The sequence below is a fragment of the Mustela nigripes genome, chromosome 4, assembly GCF_022355385.1.
Source record: "Mustela nigripes isolate SB6536 chromosome 4, MUSNIG.SB6536, whole genome shotgun sequence".
NCBI classification, from domain to species: domain Eukaryota; kingdom Metazoa; phylum Chordata; class Mammalia; order Carnivora; family Mustelidae; genus Mustela; species Mustela nigripes.
In genome coordinates, this window is record NC_081560.1 from 41,018,286 (window position 1) to 41,041,246 (window position 22,961).

The 22,961-nt window shown below is 46.0% G+C and overlaps 1 protein-coding gene across 4 annotated transcripts in view; it reads left to right on the forward strand.

Moving 5' to 3' along the window:
• The window catches only part of AOAH (acyloxyacyl hydrolase), a 160,671-nt gene extending 138,168 nt beyond the window's left edge, over positions 1-22,503 (forward strand). For all 4 annotated transcript variants that reach the window (XM_059395657.1, XM_059395655.1, XM_059395659.1 and 1 more), the window contains 5 exons: positions 5,269-5,327; positions 5,414-5,473; positions 6,763-6,859; positions 12,617-12,693; positions 22,125-22,503. In XM_059395657.1, coding sequence (XP_059251640.1) covers positions 5,269-5,327; positions 5,414-5,473; positions 6,763-6,859; positions 12,617-12,693; positions 22,125-22,253 — 422 coding nt within the window. In that variant the 3' untranslated portion in view covers positions 22,254-22,503. The remainder of the gene's footprint in view (positions 1-5,268; positions 5,328-5,413; positions 5,474-6,762; positions 6,860-12,616; positions 12,694-22,124) is intronic.
• The last annotated feature ends 458 nt before the right edge of the window (positions 22,504-22,961 follow it).

The window sequence follows — 22,961 nt, forward strand, 5'->3', positions numbered from 1 at the left end:
TTTTCTGGCTTCAAATCCCATTTTCTTTCCATGAACTCTGGTTAGACAACTCCATGCTTTCTCTCGGATATGCCGCACAATTCACTTGACTCAACCACAGTAGGTGATAATGACACGGTACAATTTGGAAGGGAGGGAAAGAGGGCGACTGGGAAGACTCACCAGTCACTTTGCTGGATTCTCCAGGCCAGTAGTTCTCACGTCGCCCCTACTCATTATCACAACTGGAGAAGGGGTGCTACTAACATCCAGTGGGTAGAATCCAGACATGCTCCTAAATATCCTGAAATGCACAGGACCGCCCCCCACAACAGAGACTATCAGTAGGGCCAAGGTTGAAAAACCCTGCTTTAGGCTTGGCCTTGTCCTCAAATGCCCTCTCACCAGCCACTAATCAGGCACCAGCATTTCACAGCACAAAAGATGAAGAAGGAAAAGGTAGAATGAGTTTGTTCTATATAAACAGACCTGGTTTGGGGCGGGGGGGAGGAGGAGAATCCAATTAGGAACAAAGTTGAAACCATCTAAAATTTGTTTAATGTTTTTAAGTTATTATTCATATCCTAAATTATCCCTGCTGCCTGGTTGCCATGGGAAATAAATTATAAATTCCTCAACGAAGCATCGGTATCCTTCCTAGACAGCCCGGGGAAGTAGGTGGGATTTACCCAGCTTCCTCATTTCTCCCTTGGCTGGCACATAACTCACATAAGATGAGAGGCTTGAGGGGAGGCTGCTGCCCTACATCTCAGCTCCGCTCCTGCTTCAAATCCAGCCTGTCGACCTTCGTTCCCATCCAACGTAGGCTAGGGTAGAACAGGTTAAAGTCAGGCCAGTCTCAGGGTTTGGCTGCTCTGCCTAGGTTAGAGTAGGTCTTGTCTTAATCAATAACCAAACACAGAGTCTGATTCCCAGGGCACTGTGCAAAGGATTGTGTAAGCAAATAAGCAGGATTTTCCATTTATTTCTGTCTTTGCGCCTAGAAACATGGTGACCATGCACTTTAGACTTGACTTTAGCCACCCATTATGGATTAAGGAAGAGGTCGGGAAGCAGAAAGAACCAAACAGAACTCCTGGGTCAGTGATACATTTTCTGTTGCCTCAGTAGGACAAGGTAGGAACTCACCGAAAAAAAGGTTAAATGCTGTAACGTCGCATCAGCAGGTAGTGGAGGCCCAGGGCAAGAACAGATTCCTAGCTCCCTCCTGCCAAGGAGGAGGGGGTAATAAATCCCTCCTGGCATCTCTTAGCCATGTTTGAGTTACTACCCAATCCAAGTCCGGCTGCCAAGGACTGCAACAGCCCCACAGTCTCTACCAGTAATTAAAATTCCTAGCGAGAATGTATAGTGTTTTTGAGGAATTACCAGAAAGTAAGTCTCACACATTAGGATTCTACTTACATAGATCTTTTCAAGCTTGACCAGGGATAAGTGCTCACAGACACAGTCTATGAGAAAGGCAAACTTTTTTTTTTTTTAATTAACATATAATGTATTATTTGCCCCAGGGTACAGGTCTGTGAATCATCAGTCTTACACAATTCACAGCACTCACCATAGCACATACCCTCCCCAGTGTCCATCACCCAACCACCCTCTCCCTCCCTCTCCACCCCTCCACCAACTCTCAGTTTGTTTTCTGAGATTAAGAGTCTCTTACGGTTTGTCTCCCTCCCCAGTCCCCTTTTCCCATTTTTCCCTCCCAACCTGCCATGACCCTCCCCACCTTGCCTCTCAAATTCCTCATATCACAGAGATCATATGATAATTGTCTTTCTCTGTTGACTTATTTCGCTTAGCATAATACCCTCTTGTTCCATCCACGTCCTTGCAAATGGCAAGATTTGGGTTTTTGATGACTGCATAATATTCCTATATAGATATATATACACACCACATCTTCTTTATCCATTCATCTGTTGACGGACATCTAGGCTCTTTCCATAGTTTGGCTATTGTGGACATTGCTGCTATAAACGTTCAGGTGCACAGAAAGTCAATCTTTCCATAATTATGTCTGAGAGACCTATTATGTGCTTTGGGGGTAAAGTTGATACTAAAATGGGGTAAAGTTGATACAAAAAAGAGAGAAAAGATAATTCCACTGGGTAAAATACTGTATAGATCCTATCAGTGAAATCACCTTGTGCCGCTGACATTGGCACAAGCCATGGGCATTCTGGGAACTACCTGAAGTTCCCAGAGGACTACAGTCAAAAAGTCCAGGATTGCTGCCACAAATAAGTCTGCATGTAGGCCTTCCTTGAAAGGCCTCTGCCACAGAACATCAACAACTTAATTTTTCCCCAATTACTCCTAAACTTGAAACCTAATATATTTTAAAGTACCTTGCAGCATACCTTATTTTATTACTGGCTTACCTCCTGTCTGTGTTCATGTGGTTTTACTCAGGCTTTATACTTGCAGATGGTATTTCATGGAGGTGTGGCTGATCTTTGTTGGTACTAAGCTTTTATCTGAGTTGCAGTCCCACCAGCGTTAAGTAAATGCCAAAGACTTTGCCCTAAAGAACTAATAAAGATGTGAACTGCTGCTATAGCTAGTTGGGGAAGAACATGCCCTCTAATCTTCAAGGGGAAATATGGGCGGCCACTGGGCCAGCCCACTGGCTCCCCACTCCTTGTGCCTGTGCATGAACATAAGCGCGCGCACGTGCGTGTGCATACACACACACACACACACACACACACATACACTTATAGTGCCTCAGCCTTCATAATTCCAGTCCTCTTGCCCCTGTCCTGGGCAATTGTTGACCAGCTTTCTTCACCAGATTCATTTTCTGACCAGAATGTGGCAGACACTGCTTCTTTATAGGTACAACATGTGGGTGAGCTCAATCTTTATACCAAGGCTCCTCGATATGCAAGAATACCATTGAAAAGTAATACCTAAAAGGAAAGAATGAATAACCAACTGACAGTACCAATAGGTGGAGAAAAGCCTAAGAATTATTTTCTCTCCTCCCTTTCTTTAAACTATAAGCCCAGCTGACCTTCCACTGGCCAACTCCAGAGTCACCCTACCTTCCATAGCAGAAATCCCGGAGAGAAGGGAAACCAACTCATTATACCTTTCCCAGTTCCCTCCTAACTGCAGCTAACATGCCCTTATCCTATTCAACAGACCTATCTACTCAACTAAGAATTTTTCCTATAACAACCTTGTCTAATTAGAGCTAGTGCCAGATGAGCAAGAAGATGGGGGGAAAGGGACAGGAATGGAGAGAAGGCTCAGAAGGAGGACACACCTTGTGGTCTCATCCTAAGGTGTGCTGGGACCTCAGCAGTAGGACAGCAGGTAGAGAGGAGTAAGCCAGGATAGACAAGGCTATGACTGGACTTAGCCCTTAGATGGGAGCCCACAGATGAATCCCCAGTATCCAGTAGCAGGACAAACTCTGGTCCCTCTGGATAGCAGAGCAATCCAGCCTTGCTGGTGGGAAGGGAGAAAGTGCAAGAGTGTTCCTTATAGTCAGGCCTTAGGTGACACCACACACAGGTTAAAAAGACTTCAGCCACTGGGCAAGAGAAAGAGAGAGGGGCCAGTTCTCAGGGAGAGGGGAGTCATCAGGGCCAAGCATGTCAACAGGGCTCCAGCCAAGCTACCTAAGGTTAATTACAAGGCCGCAGCCCAACAAGAACAAACACAACAAAACAAGATGGCAGAGGGAAAGCTGCAGCTCAGGGGCAGTGCCAACGGAGACAAGAGCCAAGTCATTGGGACACAGGATGGAGGATGGGAGTGCAGGTATGGAATGTTAGTCAATGCAGCTGGCTAGGCTGAGACAGACACGGACACATACAGAAAGGTAAATTACAAAACACACACACACACACACATATGCACACATGTGCACATATACAAGAGAGGGAAAGAAGCCCCAGGAGTGGAAAGCAGGATCTTGGAGAAAGATGAGAGCTCAAGGCTTCATGTTGAGCAAAAAATGAAAGCAAAGACAGAAGCCAGTGGCTTGGGATTCATCCAAAATACAAAGATGCAGACACCTTTGAGAACAGAGGAGGCCTGGTGTGTCATTGTGACTTTAATAGCGATAATAACCCTGTGGTTTTCCAGGCTTGGGATTCACTCACCCACACAGAGAGAGAATACGTATTTCCTCAATGACAAGAAAATTGAATCTATCTTTCAGTCTAACTGATCTGAGGTATAAGTGAAAAATAAGACTGTGTTCTATCACCTTCAATCTTTCCTTTCACTCCGAGATAGGTCCTATTATTTTCCTTTATTTTTTCAAGTGTGAGAGAAATGTTAATGGATAAGACATCAGTAATTCATCCCTGAGATTTGGGAGGGCCTGGGTTTTGTGTCTCAGCCACACCATGAAAGTCAAATCGCCCCCAGGGGTAGATAGGCTGGGAGGTGAGGGAAGTGGGGAGGTGTGTGAAAAGACAGAGGAAAATCCGTGGGGACAGATTCTGGGTCTACAACTGATGTTTGGAAATACTCTGGATGAACTCACATATGGCACTTAACACTTCCATTCCTTTTTTTTTTTTTTTTCAAGTTTTATTTTATTTTTGTAGTCATCTCTATGCCCAGTGTTGGGCTCACAACCCTGAGATCAAGAGTGGTGAGCTCTTTCAGCTGTGCAAGCTAGGTGCCCCCACCTTTATTCTTCTGCACCTCTTAACCTAAACCAAAAAATAAATTAGAGCTAGTAATTAGGGCCCAAATAAGATATGCACCGGGCTGTGAAGGGATAGGACATGTTGTCCTCTCCCATCCAACAGCCACCCATGCACGTTTGGAGGCTTTCAGTCTTCCAAACGTCAGGGAAGTGCATGGTCAGAACTTCAGACACCCAGAGTGTCCCAGCAGGTCCTCATCATGGGATAACTGGGCCGATCTGAGTGTTACATAAAGTCACAAAGGAGGGTTTGGCCAATGACCACCTTGAATGCTCTTCGTACCCCGTAGGAACTTGGCATCTCATACCATTGCCAGGACAGAGCCACTGCTCTGCAAGTCCTTTGTTAGTGGGATTCCAGTCTGGGGGGCCTTTGTATCCTTCTACCTGGGGTCCAGATAGGGGCCAAAGCTCTTAGGGCCCCTCCCAGCTCGGTCTGATTTCTAGGGCACCCAGGCCTTCTTCAAGAGGAATAGCTGAATGAAAACTCAGGGCAGGTCCCTGGAAGTGCCACCCTCCTCAGGAAAGACAGGGTCCCTAATTGGCTGCTAGATCTGAACAAGTACAACATACCAGTTCTTTGTGTCTTCCAGGCCAGCTCAATAAGGATGTGACCTATGCACATTTCTACTCCTTCCTGAACTGTCTCCAGGTGAGCCCACAATGACTTGTTCCAAGGCCGAATTCCCTGCTACTGGCCTGGTTCCTCTGTAATCAAAGCTGTTTTCTTACTCACAGGTCAGCCCCTGCCACAGCTGGATGTCCTCCAACAAGACGCTCCGGACTCTCACTTCAGAGGTGGGACTGTAATAGCTCCTCTGATACCATCCTTGATCGTTCCTTCCTGTGTTTACTCTGGCATTTCCACTGGGGAGGGGATCTGGGCAGGGGAAGGGCCTCCAAGCTGATGAATAAAAACATCCAACTGCCAGTGTGTTTGAGAAGCCAAGAGCATGTGGGCTGCCCTGTCCCTCTCTTTCTGCCATGCTCTGGGTCTGTGGCTCTGGCGATCTCTCATTCACTGTCTCTGTGACGTGCATTTCTCTCTTGTACACACACATGTATGGACACATGTATACCCTATTTAAAGCTGGTCCTAGGAGTATTTGTAGTCCTAGGCGTATTTGTAGAGGAGTGAGCAAGGTTAGGCGTACAGATGACCGGCATTCGAGGACCAGGTGCTCCGTAACCTTCCTCTCTTCTCTGAGGGGATCCATGGTCCATGTACTTATTTCATGGATGGTGGGTAATCTCTTTGTAAGAGACCTAGAGATTTTTTATTTTTTTTTACAGAAGAAATATATTTCAATTAAAAAAAATTTAGGGAATATAAAAAACCTGAGACACAAAGAATAATAACAAAAATTACCACAAATCCCATCACCCAAGTCAATATGTATGTATGTCTTTCCTATATTACTTTCATAGATACTTGGGGGATTTTTGCCTATACAGTATCAGAGTACACATATTGTTTTGTGCTTTCCAGTGTTCATAAGTGATTCCTCCACATCATGATTTTGTAATCATTTTAAAGCATACAGCATATGAATGTACCACGATTTATTTCACCACTTAGTGTTGGACAGATAGGTTGTTTCCAGTTTTTCGTGATGAAAAATAGCACTACAATGAACCTGTATGTACGCAGATCTGTATTTCTTTCTATACTGTGTCTATTTCCTTTAGACACATTCTTAGAAAAATTATTGGGTCAAAGGGCATGCCACATTTAAGGGTTTGATCCCATTTCCAAATTGCTCTCTAGGAAGGCAAAACAAATTGACATTCTCAGTCACCTCTCTCATGGCAATATTCTATATTATCATGATTATCCATCTTTTATTTGCCAACCCCATGGGAAAGAAGGGTTATCTTATTTCTTTAATTTTCACTGATTGATTCCTAATGAATGTTAACAGTATTGTATGTTCATTAGCTGTTTGTGCATGACTACAATTTCACAGGCAGCTTCCCTCTGCTGATGGCTCCGAGAGAGGGTGGGGACTCTCCATTTCTTTGTTCTGCCTGAATTGTCTCACTAAAGTCTGGGTTTCATGGATTCTCCCTGTTTCTTTTGTATTCAGAGAGCAAAACAACTCTCCGATACACTGAAAAAAATTGCGGCCAGCCAGAAATTTACGAACTTCGATCTTCTCTACGTGGATTTTGACTTCCAAGAAGGTAAGTTTTGCTTGGAGTCGGTACTGACACAAGACAAGGAGTAGCCACCACAGTTTAGAGCCTGACTGAGCAAAACCTTTATAAGCCAACACAGGCAGTGGATTGGGCAGCGTGATTCCCACACATTCGGGCACACTCACAGCTCTGAGTACTGAAGAAAGATGGACTGTGAGGCCCTTTCGGGGAGGAGGGAAGCTTACCTTCACCTCATTACACCATCAATTTGGAATCCCTGAAGCCACTGTGACCAGTTGGAGAGAGCTCTGGGCCGGGAGCCAGCAGATCAATGGAATCACCTAGATCATTCGTGCCAGTTCACCAATGCTCTGCTTACCTGTGGGCTAAAGATGAATGTGGCAGGAATGAGGGATAAGGCAGTGCCCCCCCTGTGTGGACACAGAATGACCTTGGGACTCAGCGGCAGTGTAGATTCCCAGCCCCCCACACATGATGTAACTTATCAGAGCCTTTAAGGATGGGATCTTGGATTGGCCGGTGGCCAAGTTTGTCCACTCTCCCAGCTTTCTGGAAAGAACACCGCTCTTTCTTTTCTAGCATTCTGTCAGAATATGGGGGTCATTGAGGAGTGGCCACACAAAAATGGGTGTGATTATCAGAGCTACTGATTTAAACTTTAGGTCTTAACTCTGGAAAATTGTTATTTATTGACTTTAATCCTCCCAGCCTCATTTTCATGGCTAAGCACTTGTTATACAAGAGAAAAGCCTCCTGTTGATTGACTGCCAGCTGAGATGATGCTAATGGAAAGCTTTACAGTGTATGCAAATGATGGAAGAGGTCTCATCCAGAGTTTATCATCTCTCTCTCCCTGCCACCAACAGCCCCAGCCCCAGCAGCTGGAATGAAGCAGATGGCCATCATGAATTATCAAATTTTACCTTAGCTGACACGTACGGCATTGCATACCCTCGTACTTCAGTCCTAAACAGGCTTTCAACAGGACTGATCTCCCTTAACTAGATTTCCTGCCTAGGTGATACATGATTGTCTCCTGGGGAGAGAGGTTTTGATAAATAACCTCTCATTAAAATGCAGAGCTAAAGACTCATTAATGAATTCCTGGTGTAAACAAATGCACCACCAAGTGATCTTTGATGATCGTCAACCTTGAATATAGATAAAGTTATTAAAAATATAATAAAGTCGAACATTCACATGGGACTTTTCCTTTTCCGAAGGAAACCCTAGCTCTGTCGTTTATTGTCTCTGGGAATGTAGGCAATTCCCTGAACATGTCTAAATGCTCCTTTCCAAACCTGGAAATGGGGCTACCATATCTACATAACAAATCTTTGTGATGACTATATGGAAAAAATGTGTAATTCCCCTAAATGCTCTGCTTGGTTCATAGCAGGTGCCCAGGAAGGAGTAAGGTCCCCTCGCACCCTTGCTGCTCAACATGTGACTTAGGGCAGGCAGTGCCCCGCCCCCATCTGGGGGCGTTATAAATGCAGACCTCAGGCCCCACCCCTAATTAGGACCTACCTAATTGAAATTTGCATTTCAACATATCCACAGATGACCCGTATGCACGTTACAATTTAATAAATGGGGCTCTGTAATGCTCCAAGTTTAAGGAGTTAGTCATCTGAGTTTTACTAAGTCTTACCATGTTCTGTGGGTGCTGGGAATATCACCATCCAAAAAAAAAAAAAACAAAAAACAGCCCTTATCCTCACGAAGGATAGGGGAGAAGAGCTTTACCCTTGACCCAGTGCTACCCACTTCCCACTGATGACCTCACAGGCATGAAGGCAGAGGCTCATCGGCCCCTTCTTGTCCTCAAGGCAACAGTAAATGCAGGATAAAAGCCAGAAGTTCAGTGAAATGGAACATTCTAAACCAATTGGCAGTGGGTCATCTTACTGAGAACCCTCCTCCGTATTTGGCCTTACTTGGCAACAATCATCAGCAGTTCAGGGACTTTCCTGAGAGACATTTATTAAAAATAAAACCTGAAGATCCAGGTTGGTAGAGGGCCTTCTTTGCCTTCTCCATATGAAGTTAGGGGCACTGCTCCAGGGAGGACATCCAGGGCCAGCGGGAGGGAGCCGACAGGCAGAGGAGGTGGCAGCCCATGATCTGTCCCCCTTGAACAGCCAATACAGAGGAGGCTCATTCACTCCCAGATCCAGCTCCGTGGGTAACCGCCATGCCTGCGAAGCACATGACCCCAGCAATCATGGAGGTACAATGTGCTATTGTAGAAAGAGCCCAGCATTCGGCACCAGAGGGAAATGTGCCCCTATCCCAGCTCAGACACAGAGTGACTGCGTAACCTTGAGTTGATTACAAAGACAGTAATCACTCTGCTTTGCTCTCTTTTGTGTAGGGTAACCATAACTAAGCCAGGGAGCAGGTGGGGTGGGGGGGTAATCCCCAGGGCTGTGTGAGGATTGAAACAACACTGCGATGTAGCGAGAACCCTGTTAGTTGACGTCTCCCCACCACCGCTGTCATCCGTGTGTGCTCGACTACGTTCTCCTAGGGCTTGTCATAGAAGAATAACTGTTGATTCTCTTCCAATGTCCAACCCACCTCCCATGACCAATCATACCTGTGGATGACTTTGAGTCCCCTAGAGGAAGCCATGTGGAAATGTATCTCATTCACACTGTGGTCTTAGGTTAGTTACCAGGCATAAAAACCGCATAGCCACTTATGAAAACTGCAGCCTTTTTTTTTTTTTTTTTAAGATTTTTACTTATTTATTTGTCAGAGAGAGAAAGAGAGGCAGAACACAAGCAGGAGGAGCGGCAGGCAGAAGGAGAAGCAGGCTCTCCGCTGAGCAAGGAGCTCCATGCGGGGCTTGATCCCAGGATCATGAGCTGAGCCGAAGCACATGCTTAACCTGCTAAACCACCCAGTCGCCCCTGAAACCTGCGGTCTTCAGGTCACATGGAAATCTCCCCTCTCATTTCAGTGCTGTATTTGAGCCGACGACTGCCTCACAAACATCCCCATTTTTCACAGCAAATGGCCTGTTCCACCCCCTGTGACCGAGCAAACTGCCGCTGAGGGCCGCTGTCCCTTGAGGATAGGCACGAGCCTATCTATTCTCCACTCTGACAGCGTCAGTCCCACAGTGAAGGGCTATTGCTCATCTCCAAAGATTCTTTTTGTCTCTTGCTGACTCATCCTCTAACTAGTTATGAGCTAAACAGAGGCAGCAATCTTTTCTCCCTTCAGGAAACCCCAGCTGGAGCAGGTGATACCCTTTTTTCTTTGTCTGTACCGCACCTCCCAAACAGAGGAAGGAAAATGCCACTTGGCTGACAAGGCCGTTTTTACACTGACAGTTTAAATATACCAGCTGCTCTCAGTTTCCAAGACAACTCAATTGGAGTAAACTTGGTTCTTAGTTCTCCCCACGTGTTTGTTTGTAAAACAGCCAATGACTTCCTGGTGCTGACCGGAATTCAGATTTCTTGTTTTAAGTATCTGCTAGTGTTGCTGTTCATCCAGGAGCTTCCGAGTGCTTACGACTCTTCTTCAATGGCTTCTATTGAAAAGCTGGTCATTCGCAGAGCTGCCTTGACTTTACAGATATAGAAAATACGTTATGCATCAAATCCCAAGAGATCATTCGTGATTACTCAAGAAGTTTAATTCAGGTCTTCTGAAGAAACAGGAATTCATTTACCTATTTTTTTTTAAAGATTTTTATTCATTTATTTGACAAAGAGATAGAGAGCATAAGTAGGCGGAGAGAGAGGGAGAAGCAGGCTGTCTGCTGAGCAGGAAGCCCAATGTGGGACTTGATCCCAGGACCCTAGGATCATGACTTGAGCTGAAGGCAGCTGTTTAACTGACTGAGGCACCCCCAGGCACCCCATTTACCTATTTGTAATTGTGGTCCCAGGCAGGAAGAAAACAGACCAACTTACCATGTTGCCCCTGCTTGGATCTCCTCTAAAATCAGTCAGAGGGCGCCTGGGTGGCTCAGTCAGTTAAGCATCGGCCTTTGGCTCAGGTCATGATCCCAGGGTGCTGGGATCGAGTCCCATGTGGGGCTCCCTGCTCAGTGGGGAGTCTGCTTCTCCCTCTGCCTCTGCCCCTCCTCCTCCCTCAATGCTCTCTCTTTCTCTCTCAAATACATAAATAAAATCTTTTCTAAAGTTAAATAAATAAAACCAATCAGAGAAGAAATAGAGTTCACTGGTATTGCATTTATTCTCAGAAAGCAAAATTTCCCCCTGAGATCAACAAATATAAAAGGGTCACTCTGTCTAGCACTGGTCACAGTACAGATACAGATAAAACCTTAAACTCTTGCCTGTGAGTTTCTGATTCTCTCTTTAAGTGTTATAATACTGATGTCTGCAGATTTGCAATGATGGGTAACCCTCCCAGACACAATAATCGTGTTGGAAAATGTTTTTCACTCTGAATAGACTGATAGTAGCCTTGGTAACCTGCGGCATTTCTTTTAATGCCTGTTGGATTATTCTCTACGATAAGCCAGTTCTTCTAAAGACTGGACTCCTTTGTAGTGAGGCGGGATAGGGACTTGTGCAGCAGCAGAAACATGTTTCCTGGCCGGAAGGAATATGTTATCACTGACTCCCAATAAGAGCCAGACACGAAATATGGAGGAGTGGGTCGGTGGTGGCCATTTTGCAGGAGAGGAAGCCAATAGGAATTGGTGGTCCTGTGTGTAGGACTTCAGACCACCAGCAGGATTTTTTTTTTCTGAGCTCTGGGAAGGGCAGCAGTATTTGAAGCCCCTCAGGGAACAGGGATTGGGTAGCAAGCAGGGGTAGCATGCTGTGATAGTAGGGCTAATTACAAAAGCAGCGTGGTGCTGATTCAGCTCTGGGACAGCCTTCTCAGCCTGCACAGCCAAAGCTTCTGGTAGAACTTCCATTCCTTCCTTTGGGGCGTGATGGGGGGAACCAAGAGGGCACACATTCCTGCTCTTGAGTCTTCATGGGCTGAAGAGGGAAGAGCTAGAAAAATTGCAGCCACGCCTGCTCCCCTTTCTGAGCGCCAAGGAAGTGAGGGCAGGGGTGACACTGGGAGCAGCCAGCTTCAAATCTCTGTCTCTGGAGGCTCTCTAGGGATTTCGAAATTTCCTTGAGGAGTTCTTCCTGACCGTATAATATTACAGTAGAGAGTTCCTGGAGCATCTGACAGTCTTGGTCTCTTACTCCTGTTTGAAGGGCAGTTTTATTGCTTTTCGACACTTTGGGGCTCACAATATTTCCTCGGTAGTCATACTCACTCTAAATGTGATGTTGAGATCATTTCATGTAATTATATTTCTGAGAAACTGTATGATTTTTAATGGTGACGGCTTGACATATGCAGGCAGTATCTGGGAACGGCAGCCCACCTAAAGAGATGTTAACAAAATGTTTAATTTTCCCCCTTCTCTTGCGATACCCTCCCACTGAGAAGTGAGATGAATTTACTTCGGTGTTGAATATTTCAGAGCTCACCTTTTCCCACCGCCCTCCTCCCTGCACAAACCACATACACCCAACACCCTCACACATTTTCTTCCTGAGTTAGAAAATTTAAAAAGAGAGAGAGAGAGAACATACAATGGGAAGGTCATTTCTGATGAGAAAGCCTCCAGCCCGAGGTAACAGCCCAGAGCAGCCACGACTGAGTAAGCATCAGCCAGGCAGGCCATGGGAAGCTCTGACATTTTCCATGTGGTCCTTGCTCTCCAGCACTGACCGTCACTTAGAGAAGCAGGTCGCTGACCCTATGCTTTTGTGTGCCCTGCAGTCACGGAGGAGTGGCGGAAGCAAGGCGGGCAGCCCTGGCAGCTCATTGAACCGGTCGATGGATTCCACCCCAATGAGGTAAGTGCAGTCACATGGCAGTTGCTGAGGCTATTAGGTTCCTTGTAGAATATAGCCCGGCATCCATATATTTGTCTTTATGTTATTCCAGAAAGATGTACTCTCATGTCAAAGATAGGCGATTCAATTAAAACAAACTGAAAATCAGAATAAAAGGCAAGTGAGATGGAAATGATACCTGGCTTCCTGCATTTCCTATCATGTGTGCTGGGCAGTCCTCACAGACTGCCAGTGAGAGCCTACAACATCGGCTCTGTTTTCTAGGGGCTGATGTAAAAAGGGGCATATGTCATGGCATCCATAAAAAATAATAATAATAAATCAAATACTCAAAAAAAAAAAAATCACAAGGATTCCTGGAAGCGAGACCTATGAGAAATTTCTTCTATGGATCTTTCCAGAAAGAACACTGGATGAGAGAAAAACAGTGTCCATAGCATTATCCTGTAGTAAGAGCTGTTTCTTAACTAAGATTCCAAGGTTCAATTCTGGAAAGTAGTTCTAATCTGGCCTCCTCACAGAGCTAGAATTGCTGGTGCGTGGGACTCTGTCCCTTCCAATGCTCCCCCCACTCATTATCCCAGCTTCAACCAGAGAAGCTCTACCTTTATCTGTCATCTATACTGGACCTGCTTGTGGTATTTCTTCATTTATGAAGAAAGAGAGAAAAAGAAAGAAAGAGAGAGAGAGAAAGGAAGGAAGGAAGGAAAGAAGGAAAGAAGGAAGGAAGAAAGAAAGAAAGAAAAGAAAGGAAGGAAGAAAGAAGTAAGTATGGGAGTAGTCCTGCCACTTTTCAAATTTTGAAAAGCTGGCAATCCTTTGCAACTCTAGCCTCCTTGCCTAGTTTTGGTAAGGATGGTGTGGCCGCGACCACGGTCTACACCAGAGAAGCAGTCCTGGTGTGCTCTCCCAGTAGCCTTGGTCTCAGTGGTCAGTCAGGCCACAGGGAGGGCTGACCATCCCCTTGGCAACCTGAATAGAATGGCAGCCCACCTTCCTTCAAGCTGCAGGCTCGCAGAGTGCACAGGCAAGGCTAAGAACTGTCTCAGAGGAAACAAAAGAGAGTGCCACTCTGTCTACAAATGAATAAACAGTGGAGTCCCATAAATGCTGAGTAAATTGGAAGTGAGCATCAAATGCCCATTTCTCACTTTAAACAACTGAAAAAATAAATCTAGGAAATGTACCTCAGAATATCTAACTTTCCTGTGTATCGTGTGGATAAACTGATCCAACAGATTTATTGGCTAGAAGCTGGTTAAATATTAGAGTCTGCTCCCCATAGAATGATGACTTTTGTCTTAGGATGATTTTTAATATAGAGACCTTCTTTCTGGCAATAATTAGGCAGTGGTGCTTGTCATTCCTGCATATCACAGAGTTTTCCTTTTCTCATTCTAGAGAGAATTGTGGATATGAAGAAATGTCAGAGAAGGAGTTAATTAGGAACAAACTAAAAAGGAGAGGGTCAAAAATGGCTTTATTTTTATTCTTTAGGACATACTTGTCTGATCCATCAAAAGACCATCCTGTCCCTGACACTTAAAATAATATTAGGGCTCAAAGTCTGTCACATCAGGGCTCTATCTTGCACTGAAACAGCTTTGCCTATAACTGATCGTTTAGAACCGGGTCAAAAGCTGAAAATTGGGGCGGAGGTGGGAGGGGTGGCACCAGGCTAGCTCAGTCGGATAGAAGATACGACTCTTGATCTCAAGGTCATGAGTTCAAGTCCCACGTAGGGCATAGAGTCTACTTTTAATTAATTAATTAGTTAAATAATTAAAAAGTAAAAAAGCAGAAAATCAGTGTGTGCCATAATCACACATTACTCCTGAGAGATTTGTTCCACAAATGGCATGGTGGTCCACAATGACATGCTGAAGCCACATTCAAAGTGAGCGACGGTGGGTGGCCATGCATAAAACCTGCCTGTTTATCATATATTGAGCCAAAGAGTCCAGACTGCAACTTGCCATGCAAAAATGTTTAATGAGTGCCTAACACAGTGAGAATTCAAGAGGCAACAGGAAGCTGCCTCTGACATCTAAGGAGATGGTAGTCTAGAGGGGAAGAATGACAAGTGAACAGACAATTAAATACAGTGTGGTCGATGCCTCCAGTCGCATGAGCACCAGGCTATGGGAGCATTCTGCAGGTTGGGATGGGAGAGAGCAGGGTTTGGAGACGTTTTCAGAGGAGCTCACTCAGAGCTAAGAGCCCAATCTAGTCAGGTGCAGGGGAAGAGGGAGGGGCTGCACGAAGTGTTCTGATCGGAGCAAACTGCGTGGGCAGTTTATTTTATTATAAAATAAATAAACCAAAAAAGCCAGCAGAGCATGTTGGAGGAAATGAAAGTGCTGCAGTATGGCTGGGTCATAGAGTATGGGCATGGGGTTGAGAGAGAGCAACCAAGCATACTTACTCAGGGACCAGATCACATAAGGTCTGTAGGGGGTTTGACTTTTTTCCTGCAGGAAAGGAGGAGCCCCTGAAGGTTTTCATGCAAGAAAGAAAAATAACCAGATTTGTGGTAGCAACTGGAGAATAGTGTGGTGGGGCCCATCCTAGAGACAGGGAGATGGTCTGGAGGGTGCTTCTGTGTGTGAGAGGTGGTGGCCCAGGGGAGTGGGGAGAGAGAGAAAGGTGTGCACGGGCTGGTTTCCCACAGTTGAATCAACAGAACATGGCCATTTACTGGACGTGAGCATGGAAGAGAACGAGATGCTAAGCATGACATGGGAAACTGGAGAGATGATTCTGTTGCTCGCTGAGGTGAAGAACACAGAGGGCAGGGTGGTTTGAGGAGGAGTTTGGTGCATGTTGGATTAAAGGAGCCTGCGGGACATCCAAAATGGGGGTGTCGTTTTAGCAGAGAATATACAAGCTTAGAGCTCAGGAAGGGGTCTAGGAGGAAGCTACAGATGTGAGCCGCTGAGCACATTGTGATTTAAAGCCTTGAAGAGGAATCTCTTGGCCTACCCGCAAGGTCCCTTCCAGATGATGCCTCTTACAGCAGAGGCAGCACTGATGGCTCCTTTTAGAACCTTAGGTTATTATGTAAAAACTAATAACTTAAAACTGCCACACAAGTGTGTACTCACACACACACACACACATGCACACACACACACACACAAGCAAATGATCCACAAAATATAGGGAGCTATGGGAGTCCACGTCTTTCCTAGATGGGCAAGGTTGGCCCAAGGGCCTCACATTAATGGCATGGACATGACACCAACAAAAGGAGTACACTCCGGCCATATTCACATGTCCGCCCACCAATTCCTGTCCATTTCAGCAAAAGCAGTTGGTGCTGGCCCAACTAGGAGGGAACCACCAAGGAGGGAGCAAACGTTATCCTATTGGCCTATTTTTTTTTTCTAAAACCCTATAAGAGAACTACTAGAATGTTGATTCAGTTGCTCCAATTTTCTTAGGAAGGCAAGTTTAATTAAGTATAAACATGAGTCGTGTTGAACAGTTCAAATTTATGATTGATATACTAAAATATTTTGACCAAATTGTATCGACCATCTAAACCCTTTGCTTATATTTTATTGGAAAATAACCAGGTGTAGAAAAAAATCTTAGTACAGACTGACAACTGTGTTACCTTTTCATCTCACTGCCCAAATGTAGAACCAGAATTTTAAGAAATATCTTCTTCAATAGGAGAGGGGAAAGTAGGTTATAATGCCGGACTTGACAGTTGATGGGATTTGGTGGGTGGGAAGGAGATGACTCACAGGACTGGGCATCTGGAGGAACAGAAGTGAAAAATACCAAGGCAAGAAACCCCGAAGAGGAAGGGGGCAGATCTGAGCATTCTGAATCTGGGGTGCTTGCACAATATCCAGATGGAAATGTCTAAATCACCATTAGATCAAATTGATGGTTTCTGATCTCGGGACAGGGGCCTGGCCTGGAGACACAAGTTTGGAAATCAACAGTATCTAGTTGAGAACTAGAGACACTTGTAGGGTAGAGACTGGCCCATGGGCTCAACTTGTGACCGTGGCCCATCACAGAAGGACCCCCTAGAGAGGAGACCCAGGAGACCATTTGAGCAGGTATAGTAGAGAGGGGAGAATAGCTGACTGAGAAAGCGCTGACCAAATGTAGAGAAAGTTCAACTTATAAAAGAAAAAATATGGCCAAGACCTAGATCTGTAGCCTGTGGAAGCCGCAGCAGTTCTACTATTTAAAAATATTTTAAAATCTCTGCAAAGCTAAGCTCCTGAATTGGTACTTAAAAGACCTCTGGGCCTGGGGTCAGACAACAGTAAACAGAAAATACTGGAAGAGCCATAGACATACATCAAGTCCAGTGTCCTTGGCTACTCTGAGACCACTTAGCTAACCATCCCTGACACCTTCTGCCTTAGCAGTTTTGCCCCACAGAGCTCTCTGCAAGACCACCTCCTTTCCTATCACAATGCCAGTAGCAGCTCCAACCAGGCTCCTCAAACTCTTCCCGTAAGCAATAAATTTTCCAGGACATTGACTCCCCTCCTTTCTCTTGAACCCTAAACCTTGTGCATCGCTGGAAGTAGACATAAGATACTAATCAGTGGATTGGTTTTAAATTGTATTTATATCTTTGGCTTTAATATTTATTATGTATATAATTGGTTATTAAATGTTAAAGCCTTCAGGTCTTTGTTTATCTCAGCATGTAAGCCCCTGCGAACCCAAGGTCCTGAGTGGACTTGTGGAGTCCCCCAAAGAAGGAAATGATGCTGGCTGTGGGGAGGGTGGAGAGGAGGGCCTCCTGGGCCAGGGAACTCTCAAACATTTTGGGCTGGCCCTGCCTGTGCTTCCAGGATTATATCTGTTCGGTTTGCTTCAGACATAAAGCCAGCTAGCAACAGTGGCTCTGGAATGACAAACTGAGTCAGCACGGAGAGGGCCGAGCTGGGAATTTCCATTCTCCCATAGACGTAAATGTTTAAATACATCTTACACCACTGACACGTTGTTGCTTTACAAACTTAAGATTAATTGGGAGAGGAATGCCTGGATGGCTCAGTCTGCTGAGCGTCTGACTCTTGATTTCAGCTCAGGTTGTGATCTCAGGGTCCTAGGATGGAGCTGAACGTCAGGTTCTGCCCTGGGCATGGATCCTGCTTAAGATTCTCTCTCTCCCTCTCCCCCTCCCACTGTTTGCTCTCTCTCTCTCACTCTTTCTCAATAAAAATAAAATTAAATTAATTGGGTCCAATAGACGATATTTCTGGGCAGATTAAGAGCCCAGGGAAGCAGAGCCATGCCTTCCCTGTGGTAAGGGCTTCCCTGCAGGCGTTTAAAAGCAGTTTTACCAAGATAGCCCAGAATGTTCTTCCTACAGGAAAAATAAATTCAGAGTTTATTTTTAACTTTGGTCTCATAAAACCCAAGAGTTAAATTTAGCAAGGGTTCAACTTTAAAGGGATCAGGGATGATAAGTTTTTGATGAAACCTATGCAATCTTGCTTTGAATTGCATTTATTTTTTTTTAATATTATAAAAAGGTAGTTACTGTTCAGGGTTTGATTTTATAGTTGTCTTATTAATGAGTTCTATTTTTGTAGCAAAATACATAAAATTAGTTTATCAAGTAGGAATGCGAAGGGATCCTGGATCGCGTCCAGCTGTGAGCCCCGGTGGGCCTCTGTGGTATGCAGGTGTGTCTCAGGAACCTGTGGGACAGACCCAACGGTGTGTGTTCACGGGGAGGACCAGACGTTCTCCTGGAGAGGAGCTCGGCGTAAGTCCAAATATAGTTAAGAAAAGAAGCGTGGCTCTGTTTAAAAGCTGTCATCAGAAGGGAGAGAGAGTCTAGAAGACCTGCAGTGGCTCTTCCAGAAACTTCGCCAGGTTCCCACCCTCCCCTTCTCCTCTCTGGGGACGCCTGCTTCCATCGCAGGGGATTCTAGGGCCGCACAGCAATCCTGGAAGATATGTTTCGCCAGACCCACTTAAGTCAACGGCGGAGGGGTAAGTCCCCCTGCTTTGTTACCCCTTCTGGGAGAATTTCGAAGAGGAGCCTTCAGAGTGGACCAGGGACCCCCACATGGAATGGACACCGTGAGCTTCTGAGCAGCAGCAGGGCCTACAGGCGGACAGGTGGGGGTGGCCGTATCCCACAGAAGCACTGGGGCTGCAGGAACGCCTGCAAAAAGGCAGCAGGGCTTCTCAGAGGATAGCCCAAGGGAGCTGCCCCACCTGTTGGACTTAGCAGTGGGGTCCGCACGCACCGCAGCGGGGGCTGCCAGAGCTCGCACGCCGCATCACCCACAAACGGGCCTGACTGCATTAACTGCGAAGTCCCCCTGAACCAGAACCTCCTCTTGGCCAGCGCTGCGCTGGGTGGGAGGTCACCCGCACACTTGCGTGGGAGGCAGGCGAGCCCCGCAGCCTCGGAACCCCCTCCAGGTGCTCGGTCTCTGGTCCCCGTCCTGAGGACAGACGCCAGGGACGTGGGTGACCAAAGTCTCCGCCGGCGAGCCTCTGATGGAATACCGCGCCCTGAAAAAAACCGTGATACAGATCTACCTTGAGCGACACAGAAACACGTTCGTAATACAGAGGGAAGCAAACAAAAGCGGATTACAGACTGTGGGGGCGATGACTCAACCGTGTGCATTTGTCAACGCTCCCGAAGCTGTTTACTCCAAGAAGTTAATTCCACAGTGTGTAAATTATACCTCGGGAAGAGCAGACCGTCAGATGATATTTACAGAAGGATTCGCTCTCTGTGTGCCTCTGTGTGTGTGTGCGTGTGTGTGCACGTGGGCTCCCTCTATTATAATTACAGATAACTTTCACTTACTCTGTTTTCTCCTTTTGCTTAATTGTCTTGTCAGATTTTTCTCACATGAATAGGGATTGCTTTACTATTTTAAAAACCATGACCAGGGAAGCACAAAAGAATATTCGGGTTCAGGGAAGAGCTCACCCTCACCCAGGGGAAAAGGTGGCCGTGCCTTGCCCTGGGTATCATAGGAGTTACAACAGGAGGCTGGTCCTAAGAGAAGCCCACAGTAGATTCTCAGTAAACGCTTATCACATGAGTGAGTGATGAGAGTGGGTCATCGTACCCCAAATCTCTAGTTTAATAATAACCACGCTGCTCTCGCTTTAGACCCAGTGTATTAGCAGTGCACACTCATAAATATTTTCATCTCCATTAGAGTGACAGCCAACTAATTGCTTTCAAGCCGAAGAGTTACCGCATGCACGAAGCTGAGCTCTTTCCTTTTAACTTTCCTCTTCTTATCCTCACCCCATCTCCTCCTCTATTAATTTAGATTGGGAAATAAATCATCACAAATGTCTTGGTTTTACATAATTGTTAGGAAGAAAGCTTAGGTGTACCACATAGCAGAAGGGCAGAAAACAAAACAGGAGAAGCAGTAATTTTCCACAGACCTGGCAGCAGCTTCCTTTGTTGAGAAATAGCAGGAAAAACAGCCACAAGACCAACCTTCTGTCTTCAGAAGATGCTGATCGCTTAGTGTGTGAGACAGGAGTAGCCCCTTCCTGGAAACCTGTGGCCTTAATAGTTATCCTTGGGGTGGGAAGGGAGGGGGAGCAGAGGAGGTGGGAATGAGCATAGGCCTGAGTGTGTGTGTGTGTGTGTGTGTGTGTGTGTGTCCGTGTCCGTTATGGAGGAGGGTGGCTATGGGGTATGTGGTGCGTGGTTTTGGAGGGTGAGGTGTTGTGGGGGGGTGTTGGGAGTATGTTTCTATGTGGTAGGGGTAGCGGGGTATGTTTCTGATAGGCACCACATGGATATGATCAAGATTACAGTGTTGGATACACAGAATTTGGGTCCAGCTCAGAAGGCTCAGGAACATACTGAAATACTGGGGGTATTTAATGTAGCAACTTAACCAGTTCTAGTTTTTTCTAACAGCTGCTAAAACCTTACACGCAGTTTAGACCCAGAAAGGTCTTTAAACCATATACTCTAGCCCACTCATTTTGCAAGTGAGAGAATTGCAGCCCAGAGAGTAGAAGGGAACTGCCTAACATCCCTCAGAAACCCGGCAGCACTACCTGTTGGAATGGTGAACAGGACCTGCCCTCTGGGGACCATGTCCATGTGCTTCTGAATAAAGTTGGGGACATCCCTGAGCACCTGCTCTGAATAGTGTGTTCCCCCCAAAAGGCCTTCAGCAACCACATTTCTCTGTCAGCATTCCCTTTGCCGATGTAGCCAAGTTAGGACATCTGGGCCTGGCCAGGCCCCATCTGCTAAATAAGGGCATTATCTGCAGAGAAAGAGTCCTCATCAAAGTCATGTTAGTGACGAGCCAGAGGATTAGAGAACCAAGACTGGATCCTGCTAACACTATGAGTAAAGGGAAACCTGCTGTAAAACCAAGCAACCAGAAGGTGGGCATTAAGCTGAAAAAGCCAGAGACAGGGCTCACCCTAGAACCCCAGCCACTTTCTTTGTGCTTATAGCCTCCTTCAGCTGGTGACTCTGCAGCCTCGTCTCCCAGGCTTTCTTGGTTTCCCACCGTGCCATTCTCTTCCACACCTCTGTGCCTTTGCACAGGCTGTGTCCTCCGCAAGGTGCACTGTTTCCCACATCACCCATCTGGGGGAACTTCCCCCTTGAAAACAGCTCAGCCATCACCCTCTTTAAGGAGGACCTGTCACTTCCCCCAGCAGAGCCGGCACCTCCTCCCCTTCCAGCGTTGACAGAACCCCCGGTGGGCTTGGTGGTGTCATTTTGCATGTCTGGAGTTCCTTGAAGAAAGGTTTACCCTGTTAATCTCCAAAACCTAGGCCTTAGGCCTGCACTAAATGTTAGCTGTCCACAGATAAATGAAAACATACATTTGTTGTCTGTTACTAAATAAAAAATCAATCACCTCAACGTTAGCAGCTCAAAACAACGCAGAAGTTATAAATTCTGTGAGGCAGGCAGTTTTGGGCGTCTACTTAGGGTCTCACAAGGTGGAAATCCAGTTGTGTCATCCCAGTCCCATCCTCACCCAGAGACTCAACTGGGGAAGAATTGCTTTCAGATTCACTTAGGTTGTTGGTAGAATTCATTTCCTTGTGGTTGTAGGACTGAGGACCCAGCTTCTTGCTGGATGTCAGCCTGCTGCCATGCAGGCTTCCTGACAAACCTTCTCTCTTCATCAATCCCACAGAGTCTCCCAAGTCTGCCGGCAAAGCAGAGTCTTAGATAATGTTCCACAGTCACTGAAGTGACATCCTTTTACCTTCGCCATATTCCATTGATAAGAACCAAGTGATAGGTCCCACCCACAGCAAGGGAAAAGGGTTCTACAAAGACACAAAGCGAGGAATCATGGGAGACCATCCCAGAGTCTGCCCACCAACAAAGAATATGGTAAATCCTGCTGCTAAATTCTTTACTTTGGTATAATTTTCCTTTTGTTCCTCCTTCGGGTTCTCTCTTGTAGGTGGCTTCCCAGCTGTTGGCAGATAGCTTCTGGAAGAAGGTGCAGCTCCAGTGGCCCGAGGTTCTGGGAAAGGAGAATCCGTTCAACTCTCAGATCGAACAGGTGTTTGGAGACCAAGGGGGCCACTGAGTGCCTCTAGGAGACCCACTCCTGGGAAGCTCAGGGAAGCAAGAACTTGAGTGAATTCATTCAACAGATGGTTATGGGGCTGCCATTTTGCCGGCCCATAGGACCCTCTTTCACAGCAATTTTGCAAAGTGCTTTTCTCTCATTTTGGAGTCTATCTGAATGGCAGTGTGATGCTGAGTGTTTCAGGGAGCAGTCCCCTCTATTTGTCCCTCAAATCACCTTTAATAAAGTGTTGTGGCTGCCATTCCAAGCAAGAGAGGGTATCTCTGCCCTCTAATAGCTAATTGTTCTAAAAACAAATTCAAAGTCCAGCGATGCCTGGCAACTTAGCCGGGGTCTTTGTGCCCCAGGATTGAACCTCGGTCTGTTGCTGCTTCTCTGAGATGGCCAGCAAGCTGGGGTGGCCCCTGGGAAGGCTGCTGGCTGGCTGCCAAGGACTCTCAGAAGAGAACACAAGACTACAAACACAAAATGTGGTACAAACTTGAATGTTTATCTAGAACAAGAAAAGAAATCACAACATGACAATTTTTTTAAAAAAAATTGACAAATAGCATAATCCCCACAAAATCCAGATGATTGAGAAAAATGACAATTGTTCTTTCTTTAAAAGGTTTTCTTACATTCGTTGGCTGCATAATCTCATCATCTTTCCCTATAACAATGACTCAGTGATATCATGGTCTACAGAAAGGACAGAAAAACAAA